The 20256-nt window shown below is 35.7% G+C and overlaps 2 protein-coding genes and 1 non-coding gene across 15 annotated transcripts; 1 reads left to right on the top strand and 2 right to left on the bottom strand.

The window, feature by feature from the left end:
* Positions 1–1172: 1172 nt before the first annotated feature.
* On the top strand, positions 1173–10767 carry LOC103853985 (survival of motor neuron-related-splicing factor 30). 11 transcript variants are annotated; one of them, XM_033283976.1, is made up of 8 exons: positions 1177–3860; positions 3941–4009; positions 4646–4765; positions 4882–4964; positions 5062–5137; positions 5214–5390; positions 5476–5789; positions 5849–10767. In XM_033283976.1, the coding sequence occupies exons 1-7, from the start codon at positions 3786–3788 to the stop codon at positions 5767–5769; spliced, it is 894 nt and encodes a 297-aa protein (XP_033139867.1). In that variant the 5' UTR covers positions 1177–3785; the 3' UTR covers positions 5770–5789; positions 5849–10767. The 11 variants fall into 11 exon arrangements, with proteins under 11 accessions (XP_033139868.1, XP_033139867.1, XP_009129130.1 ...); XM_009130882.3 differs by having other exon boundaries at positions 1177–3558; positions 3669–3860; positions 5476–10748; XM_033283978.1 differs by adding an exon at positions 4503–4557 and having other exon boundaries at positions 1178–3860; positions 5476–10748.
* Positions 3268–3340, bottom strand: TRNAA-AGC. Its single transcript has one exon. It is a non-coding gene; the product is annotated as a tRNA-Ala (tRNA).
* LOC103853986 (cullin-associated NEDD8-dissociated protein 1) lies at positions 10605–18175 on the bottom strand. Of its 3 annotated transcripts, none has more exons than XM_009130886.2 (29): positions 18037–18174; positions 17645–17711; positions 17383–17552; positions 17075–17282; positions 16610–16775; positions 16210–16339; positions 15914–16028; positions 15555–15712; positions 15345–15468; positions 15163–15213; positions 15013–15095; positions 14830–14914; positions 14655–14756; positions 14467–14565; positions 14271–14381; positions 14082–14165; positions 13744–13884; positions 13575–13667; positions 13318–13439; positions 13058–13220; positions 12732–12971; positions 12390–12638; positions 12128–12304; positions 11899–12045; positions 11680–11796; positions 11418–11586; positions 11256–11333; positions 11040–11178; positions 10605–10941 (listed from the first exon to the last, which is right to left on the bottom strand). In XM_009130886.2, exons 2-29 carry the CDS (start codon positions 17678–17680, stop codon positions 10845–10847), a joined length of 3654 nt encoding a protein of 1217 aa, XP_009129134.1. In that variant the 5' UTR covers positions 17681–17711; positions 18037–18174; the 3' UTR covers positions 10605–10844. The 3 variants fall into 3 exon arrangements, 2 of the variants coding, with proteins under 2 accessions (XP_009129134.1, XP_009129135.1); XM_009130887.2 differs by having other exon boundaries at positions 17645–17707; positions 18037–18142; XR_004454880.1 differs by lacking the exons at positions 10605–10941; positions 11040–11178 and having other exon boundaries at positions 11663–11796; positions 18037–18175.
* Between the last annotated feature and the right edge of the window lie 2081 nt (positions 18176–20256).

The following is a 20256-nucleotide window of genomic DNA, read 5'->3' as shown; positions in this document are numbered from 1 at the left end:
CGGCTTTGCCCTTATTAGAGCCGTTACAGATTGGGCTCTTGGGCCGACTTTGGTCCGACTTAACCTAACTAATAATATATACTAAATAAGCCCAAATATAGTTGTATGACGATTGACGACGATGTTAAGCTTATTGGCGGCTTGCTATAATTATGACGACGATATATATTACATGATTATGTACGTATTCTTCTCTCAAGTGTAATTTAACCTGCTAGTTCGTTGTTAAATAAACATTTTTTGTTCAAAGAAAATTAGTACTAATTATATGATGCATAATAAACTTATCAGTGATTCCTAGCTTTATGGAATTCAACGAAAAAGCAGAAAATAAATAGAAGAGATCTCATCTACTTCTTTGCTTCCGAGAATGACAAAAGTTTCCAAAATAGGATTCCGATTATCCCAACATTTACTCAATGCAAACAACTGTTATTTTTCATGAAAACGTTATTCTTCAGCTTCATAAAACCAAAAAACTAGAGTCCACCACGAGGAAGAGGAGCCATCATAATCACCACCGTTGGAGGAGGAGGTGGGAGACTGGGAGTGGTGGAGGAGTCAGAACCATAAACCTGTAATTTTTCTGACTCTTGAGAAGTTCAACAACCTCCACAATGTCATCTCCAGCGTCTCCCACGTCTCCCAAGGCTAGCAAACCCACCGATGGTTCTGGATTCTCACCTGACCACGAAACTATGTCTTCCAAGATTTTCGTCATCTTCTCACGTTTCTCTCCTGAAACCATACGCAATTACGCATGTAAAAAACATTATTTTTTTGAAAAGCGTAATTTAATCAAGCAGTTTATGTTCGTTCGTTCACCTGAGTGAAAATGATTGAGCTTGATGTCGGAGGATTGAAAGTCAAGACCGGTCAAATCACCATAAATCTGGATCGAGACAGGACCACGGTGACCCTTATGCAACAGACTATGTCTCATCCTCTGTAAGACCCCAGCGGCACTGAGTTCATCGGGGATACCGCATTCGTCAAAGTCCCAGAACACTCCTGTCTCATTCGCTGACCAAAAAAAAAAAACACCCACAGACACAGATGCAGTTATTACACGTACGGACACAGCGAAACAACAAACACATATACTCTCAAGACAGAAAGGAGAAACCTTCCGATACGTGAATACTTTAATTATCAGTAACATATGACATTTTTATTTTATTTTTTCAAGTCTCTTGTTTTGTATTTTTTAAACCATCATAGAAATCAAACCAGATCTATAAAGTTGAAGACTTTGTGAGAGAACTTACTGTCGTAAGGTGCGGAGAACAAATCCATGGTTTGTTTTTTTACTACCAAAGGTTGAAACTTTAGGGTTTTTCTTTAGGATGAACGACGACGACGTCCCTCTCTCTTTTATAGCAACTTTAACATGATGAACCCCTTAATCTTGTGACATTTGTCGAGCATCAGTACGTTTCGAGTGAACCGACTCTCCCCAAGTCTGTTTTGTCGTCTTCCATCAAAACTTACATTACTACATTGTTTGCTTTTAGGAAGCTGCTACACTATTTTCTCTCAAGCTTTTCGCTTTGCTCTTATCTTCTTCTTTCTGTGGAAGGGCTTTGATTGTTGAATCTATTTGGGCCTACCTTGGAACTTGGCCGACTTCTCTTTAGATAGCAAAGTAGATCTACTTCAACTTTAATTGTATGCTTAAGAATCATCTCAACCTAATTAATCATATATACTAAGTAAGCCCAAATGTAGTTATATGACGACGATGGACCGTCCATTTTTAGTGGCTGATACATGTATATTGTAAAATGGTTATGAGAGCTATTGAAGTGAATGTAAATTGTACTTCTTGACTAGACAATTGGGGTGATTTTGCAACTCTTAGAAGTGAAACCGCTCTATCGATCTTAAATTTTAAGTAATGATTTGGAATATAAACCGGTTTAAACTAAGAATTTGAAGTAAAGCAAACCGAAACTTAAACCTTTACACAGAACATCTGTAAGAAAACGACATCACATCTCTCCACCGTTGCTTTGCGTCACAGTTGCAGACTAAAGAGTGAATCATCAAATGTGTATCATGTATATACATTACATGATTTATATATTCTCTCAGGTGTAATTTGATCGACTAGTACTACAAATTTTCCCACGAACTACTATTAATTATTTTGATAAGGCAACAACCTCTGTTGGCCAGGCCACGTTATCAAAATTTAGGATTTTGTAAACCAGTACAACCAGTTGCTCAAAAAAAGTAAACCAATACAACCAGAAGAGAAAAAAGTCTTGACCCACATTTGACAATATATGCTACAAAGTACAAATAAAGAACCATTATAATAAGAAAAGAACAAAACTTTTGCTGAATTACTCATCATTATAAAAATATTTGCGGAGAAATGTATATCAAAGAGTACAATAGAATCCCACTAAACTATACCTACGAAATATTTATTATCCCACTAAACTCAATGTGCCGTCACGGTTGAATCATTCTCTCTATCAATCACTCTACATAGAATTGTTTGTCATGATGCATTGACTTCGGAGTTGCATTGTTTCTCTCTATTACAACGTCTTCTCTCCAAAACATGCTAGCGCAGCGACGCAGCGTTTTACGTCACCATAAATCCAATAAAATTACAAATATTCACATGCGAAAGAACACTTCACAGCACAACATCTCCAAATTATTTATATAAAGCAACAATTTCGTCAACGACCCCGCGCTTAGGCTAGGGATACACACCTAGTTATAAGAATAATGCAGTCAGAGTTGTAGTCAGGTGCTAACTCGTGATGACATGTACACATACGCGAGAAACAAAATTCTAAAGCATACAATTAGAACTGTTAGTCAAATTTATATAGATAGCTAGGGCACATTCGGCAACGGAGCATTATGTATATATATAGGCTGAGAGACAGTCGTTGTGGTTCAGAAACGAAACATGCCCATAACTCCCACTACATTTTCAGAGTTTTTGCCATTTGCATCAGGAGTTGTAGTGGATTCGATCTACGGATGCTAAAGTTATTCACAGCCTCGTTATTTAACATGAACGTGGAATATTAGTGATAGTTGTTGGCTCGCTGCACTTCTCATCATATGATTATATATGACGATTTTGCTATTTAGTTTGTTTATTTTCCTGACTGGTTCGCATTTTACAAGGATCGAAAATAGGTTGAATTGACTTCATTTAACAAAAAAAAAGAAGCTATGATTAAGTGTTCTTCCCTCAAAGTAACGGATTTTCCATTAAAGCATAATATGACAGAAAAATGGAGATGCGGGGTATCGATCCCCGTACCTCTCGCATGCTAAGCGAGCGCTCTACCATCTGAGCTACATCCCCAATTGTTCATAAGTTACAGTTTAATCAATATATAAAGTCCTAACACATTTTTTGGCTTCATTATAAACATAAGAATGATGCTTCCATCATAGTAGAAATTTTTTGGTGTGAGTTCCTCCATAGTAGAAATCGAAGATGAAAAACCCCAGCGGCAGCGGGTGAGAGTATTGAAGTTAGGAGATGGACTTTTCTGGATTTGGAAGGTAGAGTGAAAGGAGGTATTATTGAGTGAAATATTTAATGTGGATAACTTTCTAAACTTTGTTAACTTTAGGGTTAATGTTGCAATTAAAAGAAACTTGCCGCGTTTGCGGTACTATTATTATAGAGATCCATCGAGACGGTGCAAAACGGCGTTTTAGGATTTAACTTGGTCGCGACAAAGAAGATCGGAGGAGGAGGGAGATCAGCGTAGAACTAACAAAATCTTGTGAAGAGAGAAAAGATGGAAGGAGAAGAAGAAGTGAGCATCAAAGAGTTGGCTTCGAACCTCACTACCTACAAAGAGCAGCTCCAACAGGTGTGGTGGATGATGATGACTGTGAATGATCATGCTATTGGTTATCGTCTGGATTGAATTTACAGTCTTTTGGTTTCCAGGTGAGGCAGCTTTTGTCTGAAGACCCTAGAAACTCTGAATATGCAGACATGGAAAAGGAGCTTAAAGAGGTGATTCATCCTTACTTTCAGAATCACTGTTTGATCAAATCTTTTGTTGTCCATCTCATTTTGCTTGTCTCCCTTTAGTCATTGATCTCTATGTCTCCACTAAATTAGGTTACGTGAACATATATGTTTTGTATATCATGCCCTTTATGTCTGTCTCCCTTCCCTCCTTCTTTGAAGGATTCAGCATGTTGCTCGAAATAGTAACATCATTTAACAGCTAGCGGATTCAGTGGAGTTATGTTTCAGTTTCTTGGATCTGAAAGGTGAGTATATTTTTTGAGTGCCATGTAACTCCACTAGTGGAGTTTGGTTCAGCCAAAAGCAGTTGAATGTAGGAGAACTAGCGAGGAATTCATCAGTTCTTGGATCTGAAAGGTGAGTATATTTTTTGAGTGCCATGTAACTCCACTAGTGGAGTTTGGTTCAGCCAAAAGCAGTTGAATGTAGGAGAATTAGCGAGGAATTCATCAGTTCTATATTGGTTATTGTGCAGGTGTGCTAGTATGGGTCATCATGATGGCCAAGCCTGCGTCTGTCTATCTCCTCATGTCTGAAGTTATTACTTTTGAAAATTCTGTTTGAAATTGTTGGAATCGTCAATAGTTCTCTGACACACTTTCTTCTTCCACAACTTAGGTGATTGCATTGACAGAGGAACTTCTTGCAACCGCAAAGCAAAATGAGATTTCTCTATCGGATGCTGGAGCAACTTCTGATTCACCCAACAATTTACTAGAGGGTGCTTGGAGACAAATGGTAAGTTTTATTTCTCTCTTCTCCTTGTCAGATCACGTCTTTCTGCTCTGTCCAGGTTAGCTGAAAGCCCACTTCAAACTATTGGTGACTCAACTCAAGCGTTATTAATTCTTTAGGAATCAAGGAATGACCCAATACATGAGGGCAAGTTCCCTATTGGAACAAAAGTTCAAGCTGTCTTCAGCGAAGATGGCGAGTGGTATGTCTAAAATAACTCACGGGTCTCTTGTAATTTCATTCTTTATGTACTGTATTCTTCACGTCTTCTTCCCTTGTTTGATTAGTTAAATGTTCAGGTATGAGGCGACCGTTGAGGCGCATACTCTAAATGGGTATTATGTTTCCTACAATGAGTGGGGTAACAAGGAAGAGGTAATGCTTTTTATTCTTTTCTTTTGTGTTGAAAAATAAACTAATGTTGAGGTTGCCCTTTTCATACACAATGTAGGTTGATCCAGATAATGTGAGGGCAATAGAGAACAATGCTCTCTTGGAAGCTGAAAGACTTGCTGAAGCTACCAAGAATGCACTCAAAAGAAAGATTGAGCAAGCTGCGAGTTCTGATTACCAATCCAAAACTCTACCTGCTAAGCTTAAAATCGATCCTAATGATCCCGAGGATGTGGTAAGTCAAAAAGATGATTGGTTATTCGTTTCTTTTTTTAACACTTTTGTTTTAGTCCTAAAGGTCGTGCTCACTTGTGTCTCAGAAAATTGCAAAGCGGAAGAAGATACATGCGTTCAAGTCAAAGGCGAGGCAGGAGCAATTAGAGGTGGCACAGAACAAGAAACAGAATGCTTGGCAGCAGTTTCAGACAACTAAAGCCAAAACTAAAAAGGTAGGGTTCTATACAGGGAGGAAGAAAGAGAGTATATTCAAATCCCCAGAGGATCCGTTTGGGAAAGTGGGTGTGATTGGAAGTGGTAAAGGTTTGACAGATTTTCAGAAGCGAGAGAAGCATCTTCATCTTAAGTCTGGTAATGCTGAGGGCACTGATGAGTAAGAGAGAATTTTATGTTTTCCAAGGATTTTCAGGTACTTACTTAGTAACAATGTCTCTTTATTTGAAAGTAATGTAATCTTCGATGTTCCATTCCATGGTTAATACGATAAAATTAGTGTTGGTGTTGGACTATTTGCTGTTCTGGCAATTTAGCCATGCTCATTTACATGCTACTTGCAACTCTGCCCATCGCAAGTCATTAGTATTTAAAATTTATGTGATTAACAAACGAGATTTAGTCTATGATAGATAATACTTTCACCATGTCCAAGCTCTGAGAATCTAAGTAGTAAGTTGTACACTCATATTGTAACAAACGAGATTTAGTCTATGAAAACACAATACTTCTGGCAGCCATTGAAAAGCCAAATAAATCAAGGCTATTAAATCTCATATTGTCACAAAATTTAAAATTTTAGAAGAAATGTGAGTAATGTCCAAGGATTTTCAGACTAGTAATAACATGCCAAAGTTGCATCTCTTTATTTGAAAGTAATGTGATCCTCGATGTTTCTTTCCATGTCGCTGACACTTGGAACTAGTCGATAATCGCAATGCGCTACTGATCGCACACTAGTCATATTGGTAAAAAGTTTATTTGAATTAAAGTTTTATTTTTTTGAACAAACTATGTTTTATAGCGGGCTGCATGCTATTAGAGACTTAGCCTATGATCAGTGTTTTTAAAACGGACACGGTGGTTAGACGAGACGGTCACATAGCCGGCTATATTGGATCTAAGTTAAAGAACCAAATGAAAACTATTAAAATTATCAGAAAAATTGAAACCGATGGAAGAAATTAGTTAATATTTCTATTGTTTTATATTTACTATAATTATTTTCAAATTAATACATGTATATATATATATATATATATATAATTTGAGATTCAAACTATATTAAACTGTGATCTAACAATTATCCGATTTAGTTTCCAGTCGAATATTAAAAACATTTTCTATAATTAGAGATGTTGTGATGGGTAAGATAATTTTATCTGACCGAAATAGAGATGAACCCGTTAAAAAAACTAAATAAAAAGACACGAAAAAACCGTGTAAAAATAAAATAATATAAACAAAACTCTATAAGTTTAGGATAATCCACAAGTAGATTTTTTTTGTATATTTTAAATGCATTTTTTAACTAAATTTATTTATAAATTTGCTGAATGTTTAATTTTAAATCAAGTTTCCTTTACATAATTTTTTTTAATTTTAATGTGCTTGGTCCTTTAAATTTGTGGTGCCATTAATTAATTATTATTCAAAAATGCTCATGATGTCTTCTCTAATTTATAGAAACCGAAGATACAACTTATGTTTAATTCAACTTATGCATGATTCAACAACTAATTCAAAAATCAAAATCATCAACCTTAACGACAACAACATATACAATCTAAAAAGACAGTGGAACTGTCTGATAAAAAGTCATAAAGATTCAAATACCACCAGTCAGAAATTTGTATTGTACTACTTAATTTGTTGAGTGTTTGTAATCAATCTAACCACAAAGTTGAGGCCTGACTTCACAAAGTTGAGGCCTGACTTGTTTATGATGAACTTAAAATTTGGAACATCGTTTTTCACTCTTACTCCATCTCTCTTGACCTTCTTCATATTTGACATCGTCATGAGTTTAACACATGATAACAATTTACAGACAAATTATATTCAAATTCTTCAAAACAACAAAATCATAAACTTATATTCTAGAATTACTTGTTGTGGTCGTTGTATCCTTGTTTTCATAAAAATATTCTTCAATGATACCTAAAATATAATATGTAGATATATAAAAGTTCATATATGAAATAAAAAACACAATATCAAAACTAAAAATTTACCTTTAAATTTGGTAAACTTTTTAACCAATTTCGAATACAAAGCACTGACTGGACATTTTTTGGACATTTTTTTGGAAGGAGTACGTAATTTAGATCATCTTCTATGACAATTTAGTAAGAAACTCATGTGAAGTTGATGTTGCTGAAGAGGTAGAAGAAGCACTCTAAAACTTGGCTCCATACTCTTCATAAAATGTTTTCAGATTCTTTTTAACAACTTCAACTTTTTTCCCAACAGTTTCCGGATCCACTTTATCATAAGATGTTCTCGGATCCAGCTATATCATAAAAATTCAACAGCGCTACAAGTTAAGTTGATAAATAATCAGCTAAAAGGCAATCATCCCTCTATATGGTTTCACATTATCTATGCATGACCTATTTAACTTGTAATAATAATGATTGTTAATATTATATAGGTCAAACAAAGACTCAAAGTATCTAAAGAAAGGAAAATAATTTAACATAGTGATATGTGTTTCTACTTAGAAACAAATAAAATCTTAATCAAGTAAATAACTGACGAGTAACAAGTTTGAGACTAGAAACTCGAGATACTACTTCAGACAAGAACAAATAAATTAACTGTAAATGACATTTCTACTTAGCTTTCAAAGAATCAAACTACCAACCAAAAATTGAGAGGACTTTAAATAAACCAAAGTGGCAACAGACGAGACTCACACAGTGTAATGATATTCGGGGCTTCCAGAATCGAGTTCAGGGAGGAAGAGGGTACAGCTCCTGATGGCGAGTTGAACTCGCAGTTTTCAATTCGAGTTTGACGACGCATATTAGAGGGGGATACTTCACATCGTAAGTTTTTTGGTACTCTTAAATTTTCTCAATTTGCATTCATCTATCGTTGCATATCGGAATCTGGTTTTAAAGTAAAGTAATTAGAAGTTTGAATTTTTCTTTTTATAAGAAAATGTTAATTATATTATATTTGCAAGTCAGTAGTTGACTGTATATGTAAATAGAATAGACTCGATGAGGATAACTATGTGAACTTCTATTGCTTTGTTTGAATAAATTTGTAAGTAAAATATACTACACATATTGGTAAATATAGTAGTACATATATTTATCTGCATAGTATATAAATGTTATAGTGCTGGACGGTGATGTTGTATATAAATGAAATAGTACATATGTCTGCCCGCATAGTATATAAAGTGTTATGTTAATAATATGGTATGTGTTATGGAAGTGGTTTTCAGTTTAATGCTAATGTGATTTATGAACCTAATCGGGTTATGAATGCTACATAATTGATAATCATAATCTGATAGATATTGTTCTGCAGCTCTGGTGGTGAGGACTAACCACACTAAGCCGGTGAGTTTGTGTTAGCGTGTCAGAAAAGAAGAGAAGATGTAAACGATGACTCGTCAACTATACTATATCCAGTGAAAAAAATTATAGAATAGTATATGTTCTTCGCCGTGTTTATTAGAATATATTTGTAGTTTGTATCTTATTTATTATCATTGTTTCAAATTTGTAAAAAGTTGTAATTTAAAATGAAATAAAGCTAACCATTAATATTTTAATTGGTCAGGTTATTCGAAAAATGGTTTGATCCCGTTGAACGGTAACGAGTTAATAATTATTTCAACCACTATCGGAAAGAGTTGATAATGACACCGTCTTCTTCTCCACCTTGCTATGCATAGTCTCTTCACCTATTTTAATGGTGCAATGTAATACTGTTTTGTTATATTCTATTTGACTAATGTAGAATAAAATACGATTTTACAGTGAGTAAATATATATCAATGATACAACGTCCAAAACATAATATATACTTATGACACTGTCCTCTTCTTTTTTTTTTCACTGATGTTATTAACAAAAACAAAGTCAACAAACATGTCCAACAAAAACCAAACAAACAAAACAGCTAAGGGCACAACACAAGGCCCAAATAGCATAAGAGCCAAAAAAGCCCAACTATTAGATACAACTTGCGGCCGTAAGCACAGTAAGTAGAAACCGTTGAGGAAAGATGATTAGTCATCCACCACGTGTTCATGATCCACGCGTCAAGATAACCAATCACCGTCTTCCTCCGGAGCCAGCAACGAGGCACGACGGAGCTCCACCAACAGGAGAGACAAGCCGGTGAAAAGCCGCTCAAACAGAGAAACTCTCACCAATATCAAAGTCGCTAAGCCTAGACTGACGGATCAAACGTTTCAGAGAGGAGAAATCAACCGTCTTCAATCGAGCCAATCAACATCGATTTTCCTGAATTAACGATCAGACATCCTTGTTGATACGAACAAGCTTGAGGATGAAACAACCCAGCCGAAGGGAAAGAAAGAGACATCGGACGATTAGCTCAAGAGTCGGATGAGCGAAAGAAACACATGAAACGCCGATCAAACACAAACCCGGAGAAAAGACTCCGGAAGAGAGCCGGCGAAGTAAATACTATAGAAGCTATCACTCCCCGGAGACAAAAACTGGCGAAGCCGGTGATAGCGAGCAACCGCTTCCCAGAGTCAGAGCCCAAAGGTCGGGACTTTGTACCGGACTAAACTCCGGCGAACTAACACAAAGATCACTCTCTCTGAAAAAGAAACTAAAGAAAAAGAAAAGAAAGCATCAAAACCAAAGATATCTCCTTCCTCTGAAAGATTTTTTTGGAGATAAGAGGAAGAGAGAATAGCTACACCGTCCTCTTCTACATTCGTCAAATAGAATATAACAAAACAATATGATACAATTCCAAAACATAATATATACTTATTGTTTTCTAGTCCTTGGTCTAGAAAACCTTTAGGAACAGACCAATAAACAAAAAAAAAAACGTTATGTTATGTCAAAATCAATAACACTTACCTAACTTATATTCTATATATAGCTATTATGCAACTAAACCCCTTTATAATTCCTATCTATGATGTAACATGTGCTTTGTTTCCAATAATTTCATACAGTCCAAGCTTCTGAGTCTTTTACTCGAGGCCACCAAGTTAACGTTTCTACTCATTTTTAAAAGTCAATCAAAAGTATGAAAGCACAATACCACTACCAACAATTGAAAAGCCAAATAAAACAAGGCTATAAAATCCCTCGAATTGTCACAAAAAGAAAATTTCAAAAGCAGAAAAAAAAAAGAACAGACTTGTTGCGGATTGTAAAAAAAAAACAAGGCTATAACATCATCGATAGCTTTTATGGTTCCTCATGTAATAAAAGAACATACACTCTTTTTACTCATTGCGGATTGTCTGATACTTCCCCCACAATGATTCAGACCTCTTCATCTCAGCCATTAAGCTCTTGAACTTGTGGCTGTAATCCACTCCACTGTTCATTTAATTAAAGAAAAAAAGAAGATCAGACTAGTTTGGATTTAAACGAAAAAGAGCGAAAAAATCATAATCTTTAAGAAATGGAAAGAGAACCTGATCCGATCCAACGATGAGATAGCACGAAGAGCACTTCTGATCATGTCTTCATTACGGTCATGCTCTTGCTTCACGGCATCTTGCTTTGGCTTGAAGTTTATTGTTTTTTGAAGTGGTTCCACAAGCGAATCCAGTACTGGAACAAAACCATCATGATAAGCAATTTTTTACCCGATTTTGAAACAATGATTTTGGAAAGCTATTTTAACATACCAGCTAGCACGGCCGAGGGGCATTTATCCGCTAGTAGTGAGAGTATAAGATGACAAATCATCTTCAGATCATAATGATCTGCATAAACAGAGATTTTTGTTATAACGCTACAACGTAACTCTATGTTAATTTAACTTGCAAGATAGAGATTGACACACTCACCTTCTAGTCCGGATTTGAGGAAAGGGATAATGAAAGAAGACGGATTCAGTTGATCAAGACAGCTATCGAGCAGAGTAAATACACACTCAAAAGCTGCTTTCCTCAGTTCAAGCCCGTCATCAACAACGTGCTTGAATGGCCCTAGATCAACCGTCCTTATTAACTCTTTCTGCAAAACAAAACAGAAAGGTCTCAGCCAAATGCATTCCAAAATATTATGACAGGATTGTTGTAACACTAAGAACCTTTTTACAGAAATGACCTTGATAACGGTTTGATCATAAAGAAGCGGTAACAACTCAGAGAGGAGTCCTTTAATGAGGTTTGGTTTGTAGTGAGCAAAGGTACTCAGAGCTGACACAGCTGCACGCCTAACATGCTGCAAAGATCAAGGAACCAGGAAAAGAAAGTTATGATCAGTCGGAACAAGATCAATGATTCTTGAGATCATTGAATAAGGTTAAATTTTATTTGACCCTACCCTGTCACCATCTTTAATTAACATGAGGAATGAAGAAATCTCGGGGAAGATGATTTCATCCAACTTCTCAGGCCGTTCCACGACAGAATATTTCACAGCGGTAACAACAGTCGCACGAGTAAAAGCGGCTGGACTAGTCGTCCTCACCTGTAAAATTTATTATTACTCATCATTCACACTCATGACAGAAAACGAGTAAATGAAGATAGTAAGATTGTTCTGCAGCTACCTTAAGTGCAGGAACTAGTTTCTCAGGTTCTATCAACGCCATTTTTCCCAAGCATTCAGCAACAACATTCCTTACACCCTCTTCCTCGCTTTCACAGTGGTTAAACAGTAACGCAAGTATTTTCTCAACACTGGAATTCTGGAAATCAGCTTTATCAACAGACTGCCTCACGATCACCTGAAAAAACCAAGGAACAAGGTATGAAATCTAACAATACATCTAATTTGATATATAATACGGACACTTGTTCAGGAAAACAAACCTCCTTGAGCGAATGAAGGAGAATATATTGTTTCTTCTGTTGATTATCAATCTGGTTCAAGATAAAAGGCAAATAATTCGACAGATTGCCAACAGCAATGTTTCCAAGAGCATATGAAGCCGCAGACTTTATTTCTTCAAAAGGAGATTGGAAAGACTCAATGACGATCGTCTCAATGCCAGCATGTGCGCTCAGATCTTTCCTTCTCCCAATCTCACCAAGAGACAATAAGGCAAGATGCTGTTTTGCCTGCACGAGAAAAACCATCACCACAGAATAAGCCTTCCAATAGATGTAGATCTACAAAGGAAAATACGCAATTTGTCTAATCCGAAAGCTTACTGAATTTGTGCCGCTGTCATCTTTAAGGATTTCTATAAGCATTTTAACTGTAGACGAGCAATTCTTATCACCTGCCGCGAGACAAAGAACTGCAACACACTGTGCAATTGAATATAATGCTTGCTTTGGGACGCCTCCCGACTGAGGGGAAGGCTTAGCACAAGAAAGTAATGAGTCGAGTAAGGTGTAGAAACTCGTATTTGCATGATACACCAGAGCTTCAAAGAATCCTTGCAGAGCCTGTGACAAAGCATCCACAAGATCAGCTCAGCTGTATCTTTGATCCAGGTAAAGTATAAAACAATTCAAACAACACATAAAATTACCAAAAGTGCTTGACCCTGGAGCAATGGACTTTTAACTAAAGTTAATGCCTGTGGAAGAACTTTGTTGCGAACCGCCAAACTGATATTTTCACTACAACTCTTTCCGGTCATCAGAGTGCAGCAGAGTTCAAGTGCAAGAGCCGTCATATGGAGGTCCGAAACGCTGAAAAGACAGATGAGAGTCATTCATCTAATGAAACCGCCAACATAAAAGGTTTAGAGAGAAAAAAAACATTTGCGGAAGTTCTGGACAAACATACCATATCAGAGATGAAAGCTCCACAACAATAACTTCATAAGCATCTGAGTCGATTTTATCACCGTAGGCTGTTACCAAGGTATTCATGGTAATCAGTGTTGCTTGCCGTAGAACCCGATTAGCCTGTTATACAGAAACATAAATACAAATTGCCTAAGTACAAATTATTGTATTCAGAGATTTTTTCACAGATTATGAGTCAGTAAACATAAAAAGCATATTTGATGCCTATTAGTAAGAAGCCATATACTGATATACCTTCCTTAAGAACCCAGTTAATTCAGCAATCAAATGGTCCAAGACACATGATAAATCAATGTGCAGCGGAGATGTGGCAATGACAGCAAATGCCTGCATGCACCAACACAATCACGAAAATGAGCTAAAAAATTTAAAATAAAAGCGTCAACCAAAGCATGAGAACAACCTTTACTGCTGTGAGGCGAGTGATTTCGTTTCCCATTCGGTCAACAAGCACAGGAAGGCATGAAGGCAACTCTGCTCCAAGTTGATCGCCAAATGTTGAAATCACAAGACCCATGCAGGTAATAGCACACTCCTTGACCTCCTGTTACAGCGAAGAGAGATTAAGAAACATAAATAGTACCATAAAACACATAGCAATTTCCTTATCTTTTCCAATTTCAGTAATTAATCATAAAAACAAATTGAAAGAGTTCACAAATAAAATTCAGATCTAATGCCCCAAAGCCAGGATATTCAAAAAACGATGAAAAAAATAAAAAAAGGGGATTCATTCCAAACCTGGTCCTGATCTTGATTTGTCAAGCGAGACATTATCGCATTGTAGATCGGATGAACAAATGGTTTAAAATCAAAGCCCATACCCTAAACCACATAAGAGAAGATATCAGTGGAAGCAAACATCTGTGGGTTGTCAACGGGTAAAAGTATGGGTCGAATAATAATTAAAAAACGCTGACACTGATTTACCTGAGTACTTGGGCGTACTACTCTGACAAGTTCCCCACAGACCCTTAATGCCTCGGCGGTCACCTTGTAATAGCGTTCGCCAACAGCAGCTAAAACAGGACTAGAAAGAGCCTAGATTGACATAAAGTTAAAGAGTCAGTCAAATCAACCTTCATCAGCTGTTAACGTCATTTAGTTTTGAAAACTAAGTTCCAACCTTAATGTAAGGATGAAAAACAGGAGGTGCATGCGATGCCAATACTAATTTTGTGAAGACAAGAGCTTCGATTTTCAAGTTTGAAGTAGAAGATTTATCCTGGAGGGGAAAAAGGAGGAAACATGAGCAAATTAACAAAGAACGACACCGAGAGAATGTAAATATGTGTACTGAATATCCCCACTTACATTAAGCGCTCTTTCAATTCCAGGAACTAGTGAACCAATATGATCAGCAAGGCAGTCAGGCAGGACGACCACAAGTTCTCTCAAAACAGAGAATGCACCAACCTACAAATAGGTAAGGAGTTTTTAAAATACTGAAAAGGAACCAAGCCGAAAAGAAAAATTCACACTTTCGTACCTTCGTCTTAACAGACTTTTCACGCAGCTGCCTATTTATGGATTTCACAATCTTTGAGACTTCTTGCTTCAGTAGCCATTTCGCACTGCATCGATCAAAGTTATATATTTTGTTAGCAAAATTCATCATTAATGTGACAGACCATCCATAGTTACTGATGGAGTGAAAGGATGCAGAATTTACCTTGATTCATCGGTGTCAGTTTGACCTTTTGTGACATTTCCTGTTTGCCGTAACAGATCAATGAATGTGTTGAAAACATCCATCTGTAACAACAGTACCGCGGGTCAGTGATCGTTTAACAATGCAGGATCAAGCATTTATTTTACATACCTTCACATTTTCCTCTCTTTCCTTAAATCTATCAATCAGTTTTGGGCAGGCCTGCACAAGAAGAGTTATTATTAATTTCCTCAAGAGACTACAGTATATATCGATTTCCCATTTTAATTAAACATATCAAGAGAAGTAATTTATTATATAATCCTCTTGATAGGTGTTAAAATAAGATATACCTCTTGATATACTTTAGAGATCATCTCAGAACGAGAAACTATTAATCCTGCCAAGCATTTCGCCGCAGCTCTCCTAACTTTCCAGCTGGCATCCTCATCATCCGTGTACTCATTCGCACTCTCACTGTGAGGAGAAAGACACGAATCACTAAGACAAATGTGCACAGCAAGAAGCAAGGTTACGGATCCAATGCATATATCATAACTTACTCATCTTCTTCATCTTCAAGAGTCTCATCATCAGTATCTTCCTCCATATTGTCCGTAAAATTTGGGTCATAACTTATGTATTCTAAAGTGAGGTTCAAAATTTCATCACAATATGGTGAGATGTCCCTTGGACACCGTAGCAAGAAACTTTCAAGTGCCTGCAGTAAAATATCAAAAACATTTTTCATACGACTATCACTGAAGCTTAATGAAGATTAAAATCCAAATTTCAGACGACAGAGTAACAGAAAAGAGACTACGAGCACGCCTACGTAATTGGCCGATCAAGAAATTGGATAAGAAAATAAAAAGATGCACGCCTAGTGAGAAAGTAGAAAATAAGGAATCTTGTGTGAGACCTGTAAGCTATACTCGCGGAGCTCCTCATCATTCTCCGAAGCGCTGGTGCAGTATTTGATCAATACTGGAACAGTATTACCAAGATGAGTCCCAAATCGGTATCCGACAGAGCGGCTGAAACAAAAATAAACGTAATAAATATCATCACACCCATGGCAACTCTAATCATAAATTCATAATACATAAGGTAAAACATGCATCCCATTCAATGAATAGTCAGGACACCCACAACTAACAGAAACATATACATGGATAAAGACAAGTACCATAACAAAGAAGGATAAAAAGGAAGTACCTTAAAGCTCCAATCATTTGAATATTGGTGCGTGTAATCTCCGATTTCGCATTCTTGTTACTTAGGTTTTTCACAACTTGAACTGTCGCTTTTGCGAGCAAATCATCAGACAGACTCGAAGCAAGAGATGCTGAAACCCAAAAAATGGAACTTAAATGAGATATCCAACATCGAATTAAGGCTTACTATATAAGACTGGGGTCTGGGGGGAACATATGGAGTTGAATATATCATTTAAACCCGCTTTGGTATCACATGAACTAACACCAACAGCTGAGATCCATATTCATAAATTTATTACTGGGTAGTCACTCAATCCCCATGAAATTAGAAACTGGTTTCACATTAACCAACTACTGAACTAGGCAACAATCTTACTGTCTCAATTTTGCTAACTTACCAATGCATGTAACAGTCTTCTTCCTGACTGTGGCTTGGTTACAGCCCAATTGCAACAGCAATGCGTTCAGTAGCTTATTGTGATCATCTGCCATCAAACTTCCGTACTTTTGAACAACATCACACATGATCTCAAGACACTCACACTTAATCCCTGAGCTCAGTCCCTTAGCAGCAAGACAGCAAACAATTAGTTATTTGCAAAACAAAACAAGTAGATTAGGGTAGAAACATAATTACAAGCCTCTACTGTTCTCTGCTTTACTCAGAGTAATTCAGAAAGAGCTATTAAACTGTAACAGCGCCAACAAAACTATCAGGTAAAATCAATTCAACTATAAGTATCAGTCCATCTAATATGTAGCCTGAGTTTTTCTTTAAATTGTAAATTGGTAATTTTGCTGGCATCCTGAAATTGTCAGGGCCTGTAGAATCGAAAAAAGGAATATGCCTCCTAGCAACTAACCTCGCCACTTATCCCTCCAATCATTTGTGGAGTTAGAGTAACAAGAATAGATGGAGCAAGCGAAGGAGCAACTTGAGCGACAACAGTCCTGAGAGCTATGCTTGCGGTATCACGGTGTTGGTCTTTCCCATGCAGCAGCTTCTCACATAACTTGTTGGTCATCTCCACAATACGCTCTTCTCCAACCTTCTTCACCAATGGAGCAAGACTGGAAGAAAAAATCATAAATCAAAGCTCGAATACAGTCAGCTAATTTACAAAAATCTCAAGACCATTAAAACCGAAGGTGCTGAGAGAAGAAAGCAAACCATTTAACAGCCAATCCAGAAACATCACCAGCCACATCATCAAGCTGTTTAAGTATGATGCTCGACAATCTCATCTCCAAGTCTGTATCGAGTTTAAAGGATTCCTTATTCAACTCATTGAGTAAATCAGACGTTGCCATGTATCTAAAATCTTTATCTTTGCCAGTCATCTAAACATTAACACAGAAAACACACAGATATAAGAAAAGTTTGTATAATCAATAACAAAATCGATCTTAGTTAGATATAGATAATGAAAGACCTTTTCAATAATTCCAGAAACTTGTAAGTTCGCCATCTTTGCTTGACCTTATCAATTCACCTTCTAACTGCATCAAATAAGGATCCATCAGTCACAACAAAGCAATGCAACTCAAAAAAGCTCTCGATATAGTTCAATACGTCACAAAGGAGAAGCCAAACCCCGAAGAAGGACTGATCCTCTCCCGATAACAAAACCTAATCGATTTCCCTAAGAAAACCGATGATCAATCGAAGATCACAAACAAGAGGTTCGTTTCGATCAATCGAAGTAGCTTCGCACCAAAACCCTAAGAGTGCGACTACGACTGGGGATACTAAAAAGAGTTAGTGGTAGACATCGTCAGACTTCTCGATGTCGAACTAAATCGTAAACAAGGAGGCGAATCTAACCTCAGAAGACGAAATCGACGACGGAGAAGGAAGCAGAGCGGCGAGAGGGTTCGATGTAACGGTGGTGAGGTTGCCAAGAGACACTGTAAGTTTTGCCCCGGACTCGTCAAGCTTTGATTCATATACGCCTTCTCCTCTTCTTAATAAGGAAACTACAAGTTTACAAATGGGCCGTGTCGAGTTAAATTGGGCCTAGCTGCTATCTAACATTACCTTTTACGGTTATTTTATATTACAGTATCTTTTTACTTAATCCTTACGAAATTAAATAAGAAATATATATATTCTTTTGACAAATATCATTATTGATATTTCTATTTTGGTTTACTATTATCTGAAATTTTATTTTTAAAATTAATTTTGGAAATATCAAAAATAAAATATGTATAAATTAAATTGTGACAGACATTTGATAATAACAATTACAATTGTTTTTTTTTCATTTTTTCAACAAAATATGTATTTTTATATTTTATTATTTTACAATAAAATTAATTTATTTTAAACTATTTTTTTGAAAGAATATTTGTATTCCCCAGATTTCTGTATATAATATGATTTTATAAATTACTTTTCAATTAATGTGAATCCAGAATATCTGTGAAACTAGATGTTGATACATTTATGCCAATCAATTTGGTAGAATTAATTTGGTTTTATGAAAAAAAGAAAACAAATGACTTAAAAAGTTCAATCATAATAGTATATAAGAAATTATCTCACATCATCTTAAGAAACTACAAATATTTAATAAATAGCTATATTTTAAAACTTGATGTGAAAATATTTAAATTAAGTAAAATCCAAATTAACAAGTATTTTTTTACTAATTTGGCGAATTTACCAATTTCGACTACTTTTTACCTAATTTAAATACGGTTTTCAAAACCACATGTAACAAAATAGAGAAACAAGTTACGGTTCAATTGGTTTAACCGGTCGGCTAATCAAATTTTCAAAACAATGGTTAAATATAATTTAATGATTTTTATAAATATTTTTCTTGTCAAATGATGATTAAAATCTATATTTTAAAAAACAAGGTGTAATAACTAGTAAACCTAAATAATATTATTTAATAATATAAAAGTTTAATTAATATAAATTTAAATGGTATATTTGAAATATCATAATGTGAAATATTATTTTTATCATGCCCAAATTCAATACAATTATTTATCATCATTTACATTTAAAAAAATGTTTTGTCAAAACCGCACTCAATTAGTACCACACCAAATAGTATGCGTAACAACTTTCACCAATTTTCACTCACAAAACAAAATCGCATTTGTATTTTTAATTATCTTTTATGCAAAAATCAATAACGCACTGCACTTGATTAATTTTGTGATTGGTGACAAAACGTCACTCTCAACATGTCCCGCTTTTGTTAAAGCCGCAGTCGCCATTCATTACCACAATGAAGAGTCTAAGTTCGTCATGTCCAAGCATAAAACCTGCAACATGTGTCTTCTCTTTCCAAGTTTCAAGGTTAAACATCTGATGAGAAGGAAACGTGTCAACTTTCAATCGATAAAAAGAAAGTCAAGGATTACTTTAATATTAAATATCTCACACATTAGAAACTATACTAGGGATGTCACTGAGATAATTCTCAATATCTCAGCCTATGAGGTTTATTTCTTTATACACATTAAATACCTCCCACATTGGAAACTACACTGGAGATGTCACTGAGACAATTCTCAGTATCTCAGCGTACGAAGTTTTTTTTATACACATTAAATACCTCACCAAATAGCATGCGTAATAACTTTCACCAATTTTCACTCACAAAACAAAACGGCACTTGTATTTTGAGTTTTCTTTTATGCAAAAATCAATAACGCACTAGACTTGATTAATTTTTGTGATTGGTGACAAAACGTCACTGTCAACAAATACCGTTCCGCTTTTGTTAAAACAGCAGTCCCCATTTATTACCACAATGAAGAGTCCAAGTTCGTCATGTTCAAGCATAGAACCTGCAACATTATTTAATGTTATCTAACATTACCTTTTACGGTTATTTTACATTATCTTTTACCTCTCCTTGTTAATCCTTACGAAATTAAATACAGAAATATATATGTTCTTTTGACAAATATCATTATTGATATTTCTATTTTGGTTTATTCTTATCTAAACTTTATTTTTAAAATTAATTTTGGAAATATCAAAAATAAAATGTGTATAAATTTAATTGTGATATAGACA

The sequence above is a fragment of the Brassica rapa genome, chromosome A02 (assembly GCF_000309985.2).
Source record: "Brassica rapa cultivar Chiifu-401-42 chromosome A02, CAAS_Brap_v3.01, whole genome shotgun sequence".
Taxonomy (NCBI): Eukaryota; Viridiplantae; Streptophyta; class Magnoliopsida; order Brassicales; family Brassicaceae; genus Brassica; species Brassica rapa.
This window is presented reverse-complemented; position numbering and strand designations above follow the sequence as displayed.

Bases quoted from the DNA above. Each gene is read 5' to 3' on its own strand.
- LOC103853986 (XM_009130886.2), bottom strand. From the start codon at position 17,680: ATGGCGAACTTACAAGTTTCTGGAATTATTGAAAAG. The intron at 15,096-15,162 runs GTATGTAAAATA...CTGTTGTTACAG, and splicing joins AAAGAGAGGAAAATGTGAAG to ATGGATGTTTTCAACACATT. The intron at 11,334-11,417 runs GTGAGTGTGTCA...CTGTTTATGCAG, and splicing joins CCTCAAATCCGGACTAGAAG to ATCATTATGATCTGAAGATG.
- LOC103853985 (XM_033283976.1), top strand. From the start codon at position 3,786: ATGGAAGGAGAAGAAGAAGTGAGCATCAAAGAGTTGGCTTCGAACCTC. The intron at 4,766-4,881 runs GTAAGTTTTATT...TTAATTCTTTAG, and splicing joins AGGGTGCTTGGAGACAAATG to GAATCAAGGAATGACCCAAT. The intron at 5,138-5,213 runs GTAATGCTTTTT...TACACAATGTAG, and splicing joins AGTGGGGTAACAAGGAAGAG to GTTGATCCAGATAATGTGAG.